Raw genomic sequence first — 13,806 nt, 5'->3', positions numbered from 1 at the left:
TGTGGGCCCTTTTCTGGTCGTTAAGATCTAGTTTTGCAAATTCCAGAATTTTCAGGCGTAACTGTATTATAAGACATGCCTAGAGAATGTCATCAGACGTGGATAGCAAATATCTAGTTTTGCCGCTGCTAACTCCCCCTTCTAGTGCCAATGACAGATATTAGTAATTGATGATATCACTCTTTCCTGCTAGCTTGGAGAAAAATTCAGGATAATTCTGTGCCAGGGCTCACAAAAGCCATGACCAATGAATGAGTTGTGTCCTCTGATATGTAAGGTATTTGTCATTCCTGTTCTAGAGGGTTGTCCTTTAAATATTTTTGGGATTAATGTAGAAAAATGACTTTAGACTTTTTACTGTAGGACTTTATTCTTAAAGAATACTTGCTAAAAGTTGCTCCTAACTAAAGAATGCTTGCGAAAGCATGTATCAGAAATAACAAATAGGAAGAAAAAGGGTAAGATTCTGTTCAAATGGGAAGATCAGATTTTAAAGGTTTATGTATTATTTTATTTTATTTTATTTATTTATTTTTTTTAAAGGTTTTATTTATTTATTTGACAGAGAGAGACACAGCGAGAGAGGGAACACAAGCAGGGGGAGTGGGAGAGGGAGAAGCTGGCTTCCCGCCGAGCAGGGAGCCCGATGCGGGGCTCGATCCCAGGACCCTGGGATCATGACCTGAGCCGAAGGCAGACGCTTAATGACTGAGCCACCCAGGCGCCCCTTATGTATTATTTTAGAGAGAGAAAAGGTGGGGGTGGGGGTAGTTGGGGCAGAGGGAGAGGGAGAGAGAAACTCAGGCAGACTCCCTGCTGAGTGTGGAGCCCGAGGCAGGGCTCAATCCCACGATCCTGAGATCATGACCTGAGCCGAAACCAAATGTTGGACGCTTAACCGACTGAGCCACCCAGGCGCACCGTGGCAATATCAGATTTTAGATTCAAACTTAAGGAATTCCTTAAAGGTCATTTAGTAGCATTCCTTCCCTGAACTTGGATTTCTGGTCTGGCTTTTTTCCCACCATACCTGTGCAAAGTAATATGAATAGTTATAAAGGGGGTTTCCTCCTTTTTCCCCCTTCTTTTACTGCCTTTGGCCCTTATGCCCAGTTATTGTAGCGTTAACATGTTCAGAATTTAGGAATTCCATATATGGAGATGTGCCATCCAGGACGCACATATTTTTGGATTGTGTGTGTGCCATGAACATGATATGGCCTAGGTGAAACATGCTTCATTGCCCATTGTGATCACAGGGAGCTTCGCAACTGTTTGTCTTCCTTTATCACTTCTTACTCTTCCCTTTGGGAATCTAGACCCTACTTGTCTTTCAAGTTTGATCTTCTCCAAGAATTCTGCTCTACCCATTCTAACCTTCACTAAACCTGTCCCTTCTCTAAACTTCTTTACTGTTAAGACCTACATACACTAAATGAGCAGTGTAATGCTTTATTATGTTATTTGATTTAATTTGCAGGGTTCCCCCCCCCTTCAATTAACATTTTCTTTTTTCCTGCCATCTAGCCCAGAAAGGACTGTGAATAGCTGTGAACAGAGCATTTTGTTTTTAAGTAAGCAGTTAAGTACAATTGAATGCCTTCTATGTGCCAGTTAGTAGAGCTCTAAATCTGGATGAAACAGAAAAATGGACCCTCCCCTTAAAGACCGGAATCTAGCTTCTAATGGAATTTAAACTGTCCTTTTTCTAGTAATCAGTGATGAACATTTATAACTTCACTAGAAAGAAAGCTCCACTGGGGCAAAGCTCTTTGATTCATTCATTGATAGAGCCCAAGTGTCCAGGTTGGTGCCTCATATATAGTAAGTGCTTAATAAATATTTTGTAAATGAACCTATATTATAAATTTTTATATAGGGCAATCCCTGCAGGACTGTTCATGTAGGCAGATCACATTGTATGCCTTTCACTTCATTTACGTGTCTCTCCCTTCCTGTACCCCAGACACGTTGTTCTCCTCCCAGAAAAGTCAGTCTTGAGTATCCTTCTAGAATAGAATATCCTTCTAGAATAGAATATCCTTCTAGAATATTACCTGTATATATATACACACCTGTGTGTATATGTTTGTATTTTTTTATACAGATTATAGCCTGTCAGTTTCTTTCTCTTCAAAATGTATCAGATAGTTTTGTATCAGTGTATAGTCATATTACTTTTAGAGGTTACATAGTATTTTATTGCCTGCACATTTCATAATTTATTTAACCAGAAACTTATTGATGGATATTTAGGTTCCTTCCTTCCTCCTTCCCTCCCTCCCTCCCTCCCTCCCCACCTCCCTTCTTTCCTACCTCCCTACCTCCCTCTTTCCCCCTCCCCCCTCTCTCCCTCCCTCTCTTTCTTTCTCTCTTGAGAGAGAGAGAGCGTGGGCAAGCATGCGTGCCCGTGAGTGGGGGTAGAGGGGCAGAGGGAGAGGGAGAGAGAGAATCCCGAACAGGCTCCATGCTCAGTGTAGAGCCTGGCTGACTTGGGGCTTGATCCCATGACCCTGAGGTCATGACCTGAGCCGAAATCAAGAGTCAGATGCTTAAATGACTGAGCCACCCAGGCGCCCCTATTTAGGTTATTTCTGATCTTTTGCTCTTATAAACAGTGGTACAATAAACATCTTTCCTCAAAAGTCATTTTGCAACCTCTGCAAGTAGGAATTTGAGGATACATTCCTAAAAGTGGAACTGTGGGATTCCTTTAAGTTCAAAGTGTTTATGCATTTATAATTTTGATAAGTATCATCAGATTGTCCTTTACAGAGAGTGTGAGTATGCTATTTTGCTACACTCTTACTGATACTATATTTATCAAAGTGTTTGATCTTCTCTGATCTGATAACTTAAAAATATCTGTTGTGGCTTTAATATGAATTTCTCTTATATGAATAAGTTTGAACATCTTTTAAATGTTTACGTACTTATTTCCTTTTATGTGTTCTGTCTTCATATCTTTTGCCCATTTTTCTGTTTGAGTATTGATCTTTATCTTATTGATGTGCAGTAGTAGCTCTTTATATATTAAAAAGTATTTCCCTGGCTATGCTTGCTTGTTTATCTTTCCATGTGATTTGTAGAATCAACTTGTCTAGTTACCAACCCCACGTAACTAAAAATCCATCCTGTTGGTGTTTTTATTGGGTTTGTGTCAAATTTATAGATAAATTTAGGGAGAACTGACATTCCCATGGTGTTCAATTTTACATCCCAACAACATAATATGTCTTTACATTTGTTTAAATTTTCTTTTGTGTCCTTCAATAATATTTTTAAGTTTTTTTCTTATAGACAATACATGTTTAAGAATCTTGCTGGATGTTTTAATATGCACACATTTGTAAGCTAGCATTTTCTTTTTTTTTAATATGCATTTAAAAAATTTTTTTTCAGGGGTACAGGTCTGTGATTCATCAGTCTTACACAATTCACAGTGCTCACCATAGTACATACCCTCCCCAGTGTCTATCACCCAGCCACCCCATCCCTCCCAACCCCCTCCACTCCAGCAACCCTCAGTTTGTTTCCTGAGATTAAGGGTCTCTTAGGGTTTGTCTCTCCCTCTGGTTTCATTTTTCCCTCCCTTCCCCTATGATCCTCTGTCTTGTTTCTCAAATTCCTCATATCAGTGAGATCATATGATACTTGTCTTTCTCTGATTGACTTATTTCACTTAGCGTAATACCGTCTAGTTCCATCTACGTTGTTGCAAATGGCAAGATTTCATCTTTTTGATGGCTGCATAATATTCCATTGTATATATATACCACATCTTCTTTATCCATTCTTCTGTTGATGGACATCTAGGCTCTTTCCATGGTTTGGCTATTGTGGACATTGCTACTATAAACATTGGGGTGCACGTGCCCCTTTGTATCACTACATTTGTATCTTTGGGGTAAATACCCAGTAGTGCGATTGCTGGGTCATAGGATATGTAGCTAACATTTTCTTAATTTGACTATTGCTTGGGATATATTTTTCCTGGTTGATTGGCAGATAAATAATAATATTATTTGCAAAAAAGCACTTTTTCTTATATATATTTAAAAAAAACCTTTTCTTTTGTCTGATTATGGCTCATTTACTATGCAACTCCAGAGAGCACACTTGTGTTGGTTATTCCTTCCAGAGTAGTGATGAGTCATTGTGGTGATAAATGACATTATTTCCTAATTCTTAACTTTGGGAAGATTTCTAATGTTTCCCTATTAAAATATGATACTGGCTTTGTGGTTGAGAGAGATCTGTATTTTATTGTGTTAAGGAACCTGGCCACTTATTATTTTATTGATGTTTTGATTATGGAAGGATGTGTTTTACTGAATATTTTGTGTATCTCTGGTGACTCTTTGTTTTCATCTAAGAATATGATGAATTTTAAGTGTAAGTCTTTGCATATTGAACTATCCTTGTATTCCTGTGATAAGTTCTACTTGGTCATGGAATGTTATTCTTTTAATATGCTGTTGGATTTGGGTTCTGTTTCCCTATATTTAAGAATTTTGCATTGATTCTCAGATGTGAGATTTGTGTGTGTGTGTTTTCTTTTTGGATTTTGATACATATTCTGTCTTCATGAAAAGAATTTGGAAACTTTTATTTTTCTATGCTCTTAAAAAATTTAAAGTATGTGGAAATAACCCACTCCTTAATTGTTTGGTAGAATTCTTCTTTGAAACTCTTGACACTTATGTTTTCCTAAGAGATGGTTCTTTATCTTTATCTTTTTATGGTTTCATTAGCTTTTCTCCCCTTCTGGGGATGATTTTGGTAGTTAATATCTTCCTAAAAAAACTATCCATTTAATCCAGATTATCTAATTTATTTGTGTGGACTTGAATAAATCATCTTTTAGTGTTCTTGGTATCTGTGGTTATTTCCTCATCACTTAAAGATTTTTTTGATTAAAGAATAAAAGACACGTTAAAAATATTGAAAGAATGTGTTTTTTTAAAAAAATATGATGTAAAAGGATATAGTTCACTTCCTATCCATTTTTTGTTAAAACTTAATTATTCCTGAGCTAATGATTATAAAACCCAGAACCTGAGATGAGACATTTCCTTTCTGATTCCATTCTTCTCTTTTTGACAGGCCCAGAAGAGGAAAGTGAGGATGACCCTCAGCTCGAAGGCAGAGACCCTGATACTTGGCATGTCGGTTTTAAGATCTCGTGGGACATAGAGACTCCTGGCTTGGCAATACCCCTTCACCAAGGAGACTGCTACTTCATGCTTGGTAATTAAGGAGGGTCAAAGCTATATCGATACTCTAGTGTCTAAGTTTTAGATTACTGGCTACAAATTTGGAATATGTCTTTTTTTTTTTTAAGATTTATTTATTTATTTTAGAGAGAGTGTGTGTGAGCGAGTGGGGGAGGGGCAGAGGGAGAGACTCTCCAAGCTGACTCCCTGCCAAGCGGGAAGCCCAGCGTGGGGCTCTGATCTCACGACCCATAAGATCATGACCTGAGCCGAAAGCAAGAGTCGGATGCTTCACCGACTGAGCCACCCAGGTGCCCTTAGAATGTGTCTTTTGAAACAAGCTTTTCAGATATTTTATAGCGATAGTGAATCTTCTGCATGGAACTAGTATTTTTGTTTTTATTCCCTCATTTTTCTAGGTATTGTTCATTTGTAAAAGTTGCTTTTTTTTTTTCTCCCCCGTTCTGATTGTTTATGGAGTTCCCCAAATGTGCTAAAACGTTTCCAGGACTTTTCATCAGAATTACTCAATCATCCAAATGAGCTTATTAGTGTGAGGTAGTAAAATGATTTCCCTGTCTATATAAATTCTTAGTGAAAGTTTTTTCAGGTTTGAATTTAGTTTCTTCTCAGGAGTGGCTGACCGGACAGCAGGGCCTTCCTTTCCACTTGTCCACGAGGTCTTTGGGAGCAGGATTTCAGCTGTGCTTAGGCTAACCCACGAAGCTGTGGCATTTGTGCAGCTTTTGTTTTTGGCTCTTTGCTCTGTTTTGTTTGGGGTTTGGACTTTCTATTTGTTTCCAACGCACAGCATAGAGATGGTATCCTTTCTTACTCCTGCCGGGGGCGGGGGGGTCTACTCGTATTGGCCTTAGAACTGGGGAGCCCCAAGGCTCAAAGTGGATATTTATGAGAAGAATTATTTCTCAATTAATTGAGTGTATGTAGAGGGCCTGCTATGTTCTCCATGTTGCATAAGGTTCTGGATGGATGGATAAAACTTGGTCCTTGCCTTCTAGAAAATCAGAGTTTGGATTAGCTGTTTAGGTCACTAACTCATTAAGCATTTTCCAAATTTCAGTCATTTACATGTTAGCTTCAAGGTTCTCGCCATATCCCTGTGCTACCTGTACTGTTACTTATGTAATATTTTTCTCTAAATAAATTCACTTTCTTTCACTGAAGTGGATTTACCTTAGAAGGAGGTTTTGTAACACTCTCTGAAGCGGAAGACCAGTATCACTTGGTTTATAATTGGGAGAGGTTTATAAATATAGAGAGAAAGTAAAACAGTATTAAGGACCTGCTACTTTTGTTGGCTGAAGATCCGGAGTCCTGTTCTGTCTTTGTTAAAAGAGATACTTGTCGCTGTTAGAGAGGTGTTAACTGTATGATGGTACCAATCAGAGCCTTTCTCCTTGTCAGCAGCAAGACGGGAGGATCATTATGTAGGGAATTACTTTCCCATGGTGTGTGATTCAGTGGTGCTTAGCACTGTGCCCCTTTACCTCTTCAGTTCTTCTCATGGGCTGATTACCACCTTTGCTGAACGCTGATCTAAGCAAGCCCTGCATCTCTTGCTTTCCATTTGCATGTTGCTCTATAGTTTATGATTCAGTTTCACATAAGCAGCCCCATTCACTCTGCAAACAAGCTTGTGAGGGAGATGGTATGGAGATTGTTCTTTTCTTAACTAATTTGCCTAAGGTGACTGGGTTGGTACAGGGGATTAGGATGGTTTGCAGGTTTCATATGCTTTTAGAGCTTTTCCTGCTCTAAAAGGGACCATTTAGACTTGATTCCATTACACTGAAATCTCTATGTGGGAACATTTTTAGGTTGAAGGTCATCTCTTCCTGAGACCCTCTCCTTGCCTCGTGAACTTAGTTTTTATTTTGAAGTCTCTGCCCCATCAACGAGCATCATTTGTAGGTCACAGATTATTACTCATTTTTTATTTTATTTTATTTATTTATTTATTTATAAATTTATTTATTTATTTGACAGAGAGAGACCCAGCAAGAGAAGGAACACAAGCAGGGGGAGGGGGAGAGGGAGAAGCAGGCTCCCCGTGGAGCAGGGAGCCCAATGCGGGGCTCGATCCCAGGACCCTGGAATCATGACCTGAGCCGAGGGCAGACGCTTAACGACTGAGCCACCCAGGCGCCCCCTATTACTCATTTTTTAATGTATCACCCAGATATGGATATTTACCTTGAGTATAAATGGGTTTTAGTTTCAGCCAATAAACCACTTGCCTTTGGTTACTTTGTTCAGGAGTTTCTATTAGCAGTTTGTATCTTTAAAAGAAGTGAGAGTCATTTGGTGCCATTCTAAATTGCTATATTAATTTTCTGCATATAGAAATAATAAATATATATTTTAGAAGTTCATCTGCCATCCATTTATTTAAGAACATCTTGTGTGTTCTTTTCTGATTATGAAAGTAAAATACATGTTCATTGTAGAGAAAAGAAACACTGGAAGGTATGAAATGAAAGAAGAATATAAAAATCAGGTTCAGACCTGTCTTGGTATATTCTTTTTCAGTCTTTTTTCTATACATATGTATATCTGGAATAATAGTAGTATGTGAATAACCACATTTACTGGGGACTAACAGCAAGTCAAGCATTCTTTTAATCATCTCCATAACACTAAAAAGTAGATGATCGTTAAATTGCGCAAGAATCAGTTCAGGTTCAATTGATGTAATGACGTCGCCATGGTTACACAGCTAGTAGGCTGTGTGGATTGGAACTTGTTCTTTTGTCCCATCTGGGCTCTGACACCCACGTCAAACCACCCCCTTCCTCCTATGTGGGTGCTGACCCCCACACTGGGCTCCTGGGGCCCTCCTCTCTCTCCCTCACCATGATGCCTGCTTCACCTAAAAGCTTTAGGACTAAATTTTTCTGGAAGGAAAGAGAAGAAGATGACAAGAGTGTTATGTGTGTTTCTTTCTTTTCCCTTTCTTTTTAAAGTTATGTTTCTCTTGCCTCAGAAATAGATGAATAACAAAAATACTATATGTTATAATGAATATACATTTTGAAATATACATTTGTCCCTTTAGCTACTGTAGGTGATAAACCAAAGAGAGCATTATTATTTTATAGGAGCTGATACCCAAGACCTAATACCCGTTCCTGATTTCCCAGCTCCTGTGTTCAGATCCAGGGGAAATAGCTGGTACCTTACTGATCTGGGCCAGGCACGGCACAGTGTACCCAAAGTGTGCTTTTAGAATATATTCGTTTAGAATGTATTTTCTTTATTATTTATTATTATTAAAGAAAATTATTCTTTGCTTTATTAAGATGTCACAGTCAATTTCTAAAAGGAGCTTTCCTCCATCTCCTCTTAAATAAAATCAGGCAAAAATAAAAGCAACCGTAGTCTGTTGCTGCCTTTTTTCTCTTTACTTTTTAGAATCCAAATCCTACAAGGAGCCCTGTGGAGGGACCTCGGCTGTGTGCTGATACCTGAAATCTGAACTTCATAGCACTTATGAAAAGGAAACAGTTTAGCTCCATTTATAATAATATATTGGTCTACAGAGGAAGTGCAGGCTGAACCCTGCTGTCTCAAGTAAATACTCTAGGGGTTTGATGGGGAACGTGTCGGGTGCCTGTAATAAATCCGCTGCCCATGGAAGTAAGTCAAGGCCCTCCTGGCAGTGCCTAAGGACACGCTTAACCGGGGTTGTCACGGTTTTACTTTTAAATTGGAATCTTTGCCCTAATCTCAGAGTTAGACATGACCAGATTTGCAAACAGATTTACAATTTTCAATAATTTTCCAACCAGGACTTCAAAATACACGTGGGGGGGGGAAATACATGCTGGTCTTTCTCAGAGTAGGATGATTTACTTTGCCCCAGATGTTTTCCATAGACTGAATGTAACCAGGGAGTTAGGGACTTAAAAAGTGGCTTAGAGACAAACTGTGGGTTTGTTTTTTGTGGAACAGATTATACAGTTCAAGGGACGTCAACCAAATTACGTTCATTAACCAGGAGCCAGGTGTGGAGATGGGTTGTGTCAGGACAAAGGTGAGTGTTAGGCAGACATTTGGGCAAACCTCCTTTTTATCTGCCTCCCCCCGCCTTCGTTTATTACTTTTTCCTTGTCACTGTTCATTTCTCTGTTCTCTCTGGCTTCTTTATTTTCATTTCCTTCAATCCAAATTAAATCTCATTTTCAAATAGCTATCTCAAAGCTTCAGCTGCCAAGTAAAATTTCCATGGCCAAAAAAAAAAAAGCAACGTAAATTGAAATGCATGCTGCTGCTTTTTTTGGTTTTGCTTTCCTTCACCAGCAGTTTGGGGCAGAATGATGAAAGGCCATTTCCTGTCAGGTGACCGCGCTCCAGACTCACGGCATTGTCTCTCTTGGCTATGTGCTCTTTATCTTTCTCCCGAGTACTTCTTGATACTCGCTTCCCAGGGTTCCTGGGAGGCCAAAGAAGAAAGTGCTTTGCAAGCTCTGATTTGCACGTGGGGGCCAACCGTGAAGACTGGGAGCGGGGCCATGGCATTACGGGAGAGCCAGCGAGGCGAGTGGGTGACAGAAGAGCGCTGTATGTTGTGTCCTTATCCTGCTTTCTGCCAGTTTGGCACGTCACCGTTCCATACATGTGTTTCCATGACCACATAAAGGAACCGCAAGGAAGGGCCATCTCTTCACCAACTGCTCTGTGAAGGGGAGAAGAGTTGAATCAGAGCTCTGTGGTAACCACACTCTGACCTGGGTTGAGGGCTGAGTTTACCTGTAGAGCCTGGTCAGTAGTGTTTACGGATCAGGTTCACCACCTCTGAAATACCTATGGCTCAGAGCAGCAAGACCCAGAGCACTGTGAACATTTGATGTGGTAGAGCCTGAAGATATGCCCTGCTTCTATTTTTGGCGTCAACATGAGCACTCCAGTTGGAGTCTGTTGCCCTGTGAGCAGGAAGAACAGAGGCTTCTAGGAGTTTAAAGCCTCTTGACTGGGGCTCCTCTGGGACTTAACTTGGAGACTGTGGTATCTTTGTAAATCCTCCAGGTGTCCCTCAATCCTGCCCTGATTTAGACGTTTTATTCTAAGGAAAAGCCTTTTGTTATTTCTTCCTCTGACCCCATTCCCTTCCTCCCCCAACTCCTGACTGACCAGCTGAAGTAAAAAGTACCTATAATTTATGGCTTAATCATAAATTCTAAATAATTATACTTTATTACCTCTCATGGGTCTTGAAACGTAGGTGCTATGTTCTGCTTTCTGCCAAGGCAAGGGAATAATAGAGAGACAATAATAAATTACAACTTAAGGCGGCAGTCGGAAAGCTTGAGGAATTGCCATTTCAGTGGAAAGTGCTCGAACAGCCAAATGAGCACTTGTCATGTTTATTTTCACTTTGAAAAGTAGAAACATGACAGCATGGTTTCAACTGCTCGTCCGGTACGAACTTGTGATGTTCTTTTTGCCTTCTCAGCAACTACAGTATTTGCTTCTTGCTCGTCATGTTTTTGCAGGGTTGAGGATGTATCTGTCCTCCTGAAACTTTAACTCTAACAATATACCCCCAAATGCTGACATTTTCAAACTTGTGCCTTTTGTCTTGATACCTGATTCTTTTGTATTCAGTAGAATTGGGGAGAGGACATCTTTTGTGGAATTTGCTCCAAGGAGAGGAGTCCCAGGTACTTAAAAGGATTTCCCTATCTCTTATACTTTCTTAGCGTCTCTGTGCATATTTCTATATCACTGATGTCTTGAACTTTACTTGAGGTGCATGAGTATCTACTGAGGGCCAGGCGCTGTGCTGGAGGCTTTGATCTACTTTCTTTCGTATAATAAGTCCATCAGGTAGCTAGTCCTCTCTCTTGGATCCCTGTTTTTTTTTTTTTTTTTGCCAGAAAAGAAAATTGGTGGGCATTGCCTGCTAATGGGTGTGTGGGGGGTTTTAGGGGTCTGAAAATGCTCTAAAATTCATTTGTGGTGATGGTCACATAATCCTGTGAACATGCTAAAATACATTGAATCATATGCTTTCAATGAGTAAATTATTTGGTATGTGAATTATATCTCAATAAAGCTGTTTTACAGAAAGGAAAAGGAGGCTTCGCGAGGTAAAGTAACTTGTTCAGGGTGATAGACCTAGCGAAGCTTGCGTTAGAATGCAGGTTTTTCTGAGACCAAAGCTCTTCTTTCTTACGTCAAATCGTGCAACTCTACTAATTACATAGTCATGGGATCTTTCTTCTTTCAAAATGTGGAAAAAAATAACTGAACAAGTAATACACCAATACACATATATTCTCACTGTAAAGGATTCGAATACTGTGGAATTATATAGAATAAAATTTGGAAGTTCTCTTTTACTTTCTTGTGCTTTTGTAAATATTAACATAAATATCGTTATGCCAATATGATTTACATATATATTGCTGCCACTTTATAAAAAACAGCACACAAATGGGACCTTATTATGTATATTATATCTGTTACTGTAGTACTTGCTTTCCCCTCCCCCCCCCATGATATGTTCTGGAGATCTTTCCCTGTCAGCATCTCATTCATATTGTTATCATTATTATAAAAACAACATGTGGACTAGGGAATAAAAATGCTAACATTGAGGATGATCTAAAACAGAAAGTGAAGAACTCGTTGCCACCTCTCCCCAGGTTCCATTTCTCAGAAGTAACTACTTTTTGGTGTATTTGCATCTTATTCTTTAAGTGATTACCTCCTTAACTCTTAAACACGTGCTTAATGCTGCTCCCTCTTCATCCAGCAGCTTGAAGCACCATCTGTTCCTCCATTAAGAAAAATGTGAAGAGAAGTGAAAAATGTGGATGGGTCTCCGACACTCTCTCACGCTGGCAAAGTTTTTCTTTTTTTTTTAAGATTTTATTTATTTGAGAGAGAGAAAAAGAGAGCGAGAGTGAGCAGAAGTGGGGATGGGGGCAGCGGGACAAGCAGACCCCGTGCTGAGCGATGAGCCTGATGCAGGGCTGGAGCCCAGGACCCTGAGATCCTGACCTGAGCTGAAGTGAGATGCTTAACCACCTGAGCCACCCAGGCGCCCCTCACTCTTGCTAAGTTTTATTAGTTAACATTTACTTTTAGTTTTTTGGTTTTGTTTTGTTTTGTTGTAATTGGTTACCTTACAACCGATACATAGGGAGGCTCTTTCTTGACTTTTCGGGGGATGAAAGTTCCCTTCAGCCATATCATTAGTTTTACATCGTTGAGGATTATAATGTCTACACACTAATCTATACTTTTGACAAGACTGCCATGCTTTCTTTGTACATGGAATCTGAAATTTGAAAGCCAGTACCTAACAGTGCTTGCATATGCGTCCTTTATTGCAAAAAACAAAAACAAAAAAAAACAAATGTCAGGTCAAGATTTTATACCAAATCAGAGGCCCAGAATCATGCTCCATTTTAGCTTGCTGTGTATTTGAACCAAGACTTTCTTGTTTGGCTCTCCCTCTCCCCCTGGAAGTCGTAATTGCCTTTCTTTATTCTTATTGAAAAAATGATGCCATACTGCTGTCTCTGTGTCACATGATGTTTTTTCTTTTCTTTTCTTTTTTTTTTTTTAAGATTTTATTTATTTATTTGACAGAGAGAGAGAGCGAGAGCAGTAGGCAGAGGCAGAAGAAGGCTCCCCGCTGAGCAGGGAGCCCGATGCGGGGCTCGATCCCAGGACCCTGGGATTATGACCTGAGCCAAAGGCAGACCCTTAACGACTGAGCCACCCAGGCACCCCACATGATATTTTGTCTTAGTGCTTTTTCAAACCCACCGGTTATAGTTATCATACTGAGATTTCTTCTCATTGTGGTCCTTGGCTATTCAGTTTTTTATCTGGGTCTCATGTCTTTCCCTTTCTTGGAATTTTCAAGAAAGGTCTTCTATCTACTTTATTTTAGGTTTCTAAAAATGTGTAACCTCTATAGCACCTAACACAGTACTTTGAACATGATGGGTGCCTTAATAATAATTTTTGAATTAATGAGTGGATGAATAAACCAAAGATTGGTATACTCCCCTGTCCCCCTATATCATGGCAATAAACTTACAGGCAAAAGGAAGTATTTATTCTGTCCTTGAAAGCTCCTAGCTGGCAAAGTTTATGAAGTCCCTCCCCCCACACAGGTGACCATTCATTTAATATTTAGGGATTTCCAGAGACAGATTTTAGAATTTTCCTTGATAGTCCATTCCTTTAGCGACGCATGCTTTGCTTCCTAATATCTAGTCCAAATGACCATGTGACATCACAGAATTTCCCAAATTGATACAGTGTCCAGATCAATCTGTACATTCATTCTCTTCCAGATCATTTATTAAAAAAACTACTAAAGGTAACAAAAGTGTTTTGGTTTCTCTTAAGCTGAGGATGGGTGATTTACTACGAATTTTGAGATCCTTTTATTCTCTCATATTTCATCTAGTCAGAGTCACCCTGTATCAGGATAAATCTGCATCTGGTTTGGTTGGGTGGAATTTTTCCCTTTGGCTGGCAGTCTTAATATGCCTTCTTTGGCTCTTAATTTATATAACATAATTCCTAAAAGCATGAGCTGTGGAAA

The 13,806-nt window shown here is 39.5% G+C and overlaps 1 protein-coding gene across 2 annotated transcripts in view; it reads left to right on the top strand.

Moving 5' to 3' along the window:
* Positions 1 to 13,806, top strand: part of FTO (FTO alpha-ketoglutarate dependent dioxygenase) — a 373,021-nt gene that overhangs the window by 127,965 nt on the left and 231,250 nt on the right. For both annotated transcript variants that reach the window (XM_035025197.1, XM_035025199.1), the window contains exon 4: positions 5,107 to 5,250. In XM_035025197.1, the coding sequence (XP_034881088.1) occupies positions 5,107 to 5,250 (144 nt within the window). The remainder of the gene's footprint in view (positions 1 to 5,106; positions 5,251 to 13,806) is intronic.

This window comes from Mirounga leonina, unplaced genomic scaffold (assembly GCF_011800145.1).
Source record: "Mirounga leonina isolate KUSES-001 unplaced genomic scaffold, KU_Mleo_1.0 Mir_180, whole genome shotgun sequence".
Lineage (NCBI taxonomy): Eukaryota > Metazoa > Chordata > Mammalia > Carnivora > Phocidae > Mirounga > Mirounga leonina.
The sequence above is the reverse complement of the archived record's forward strand: the minus strand, read 5'-3'. Positions and strand labels throughout refer to the sequence as shown.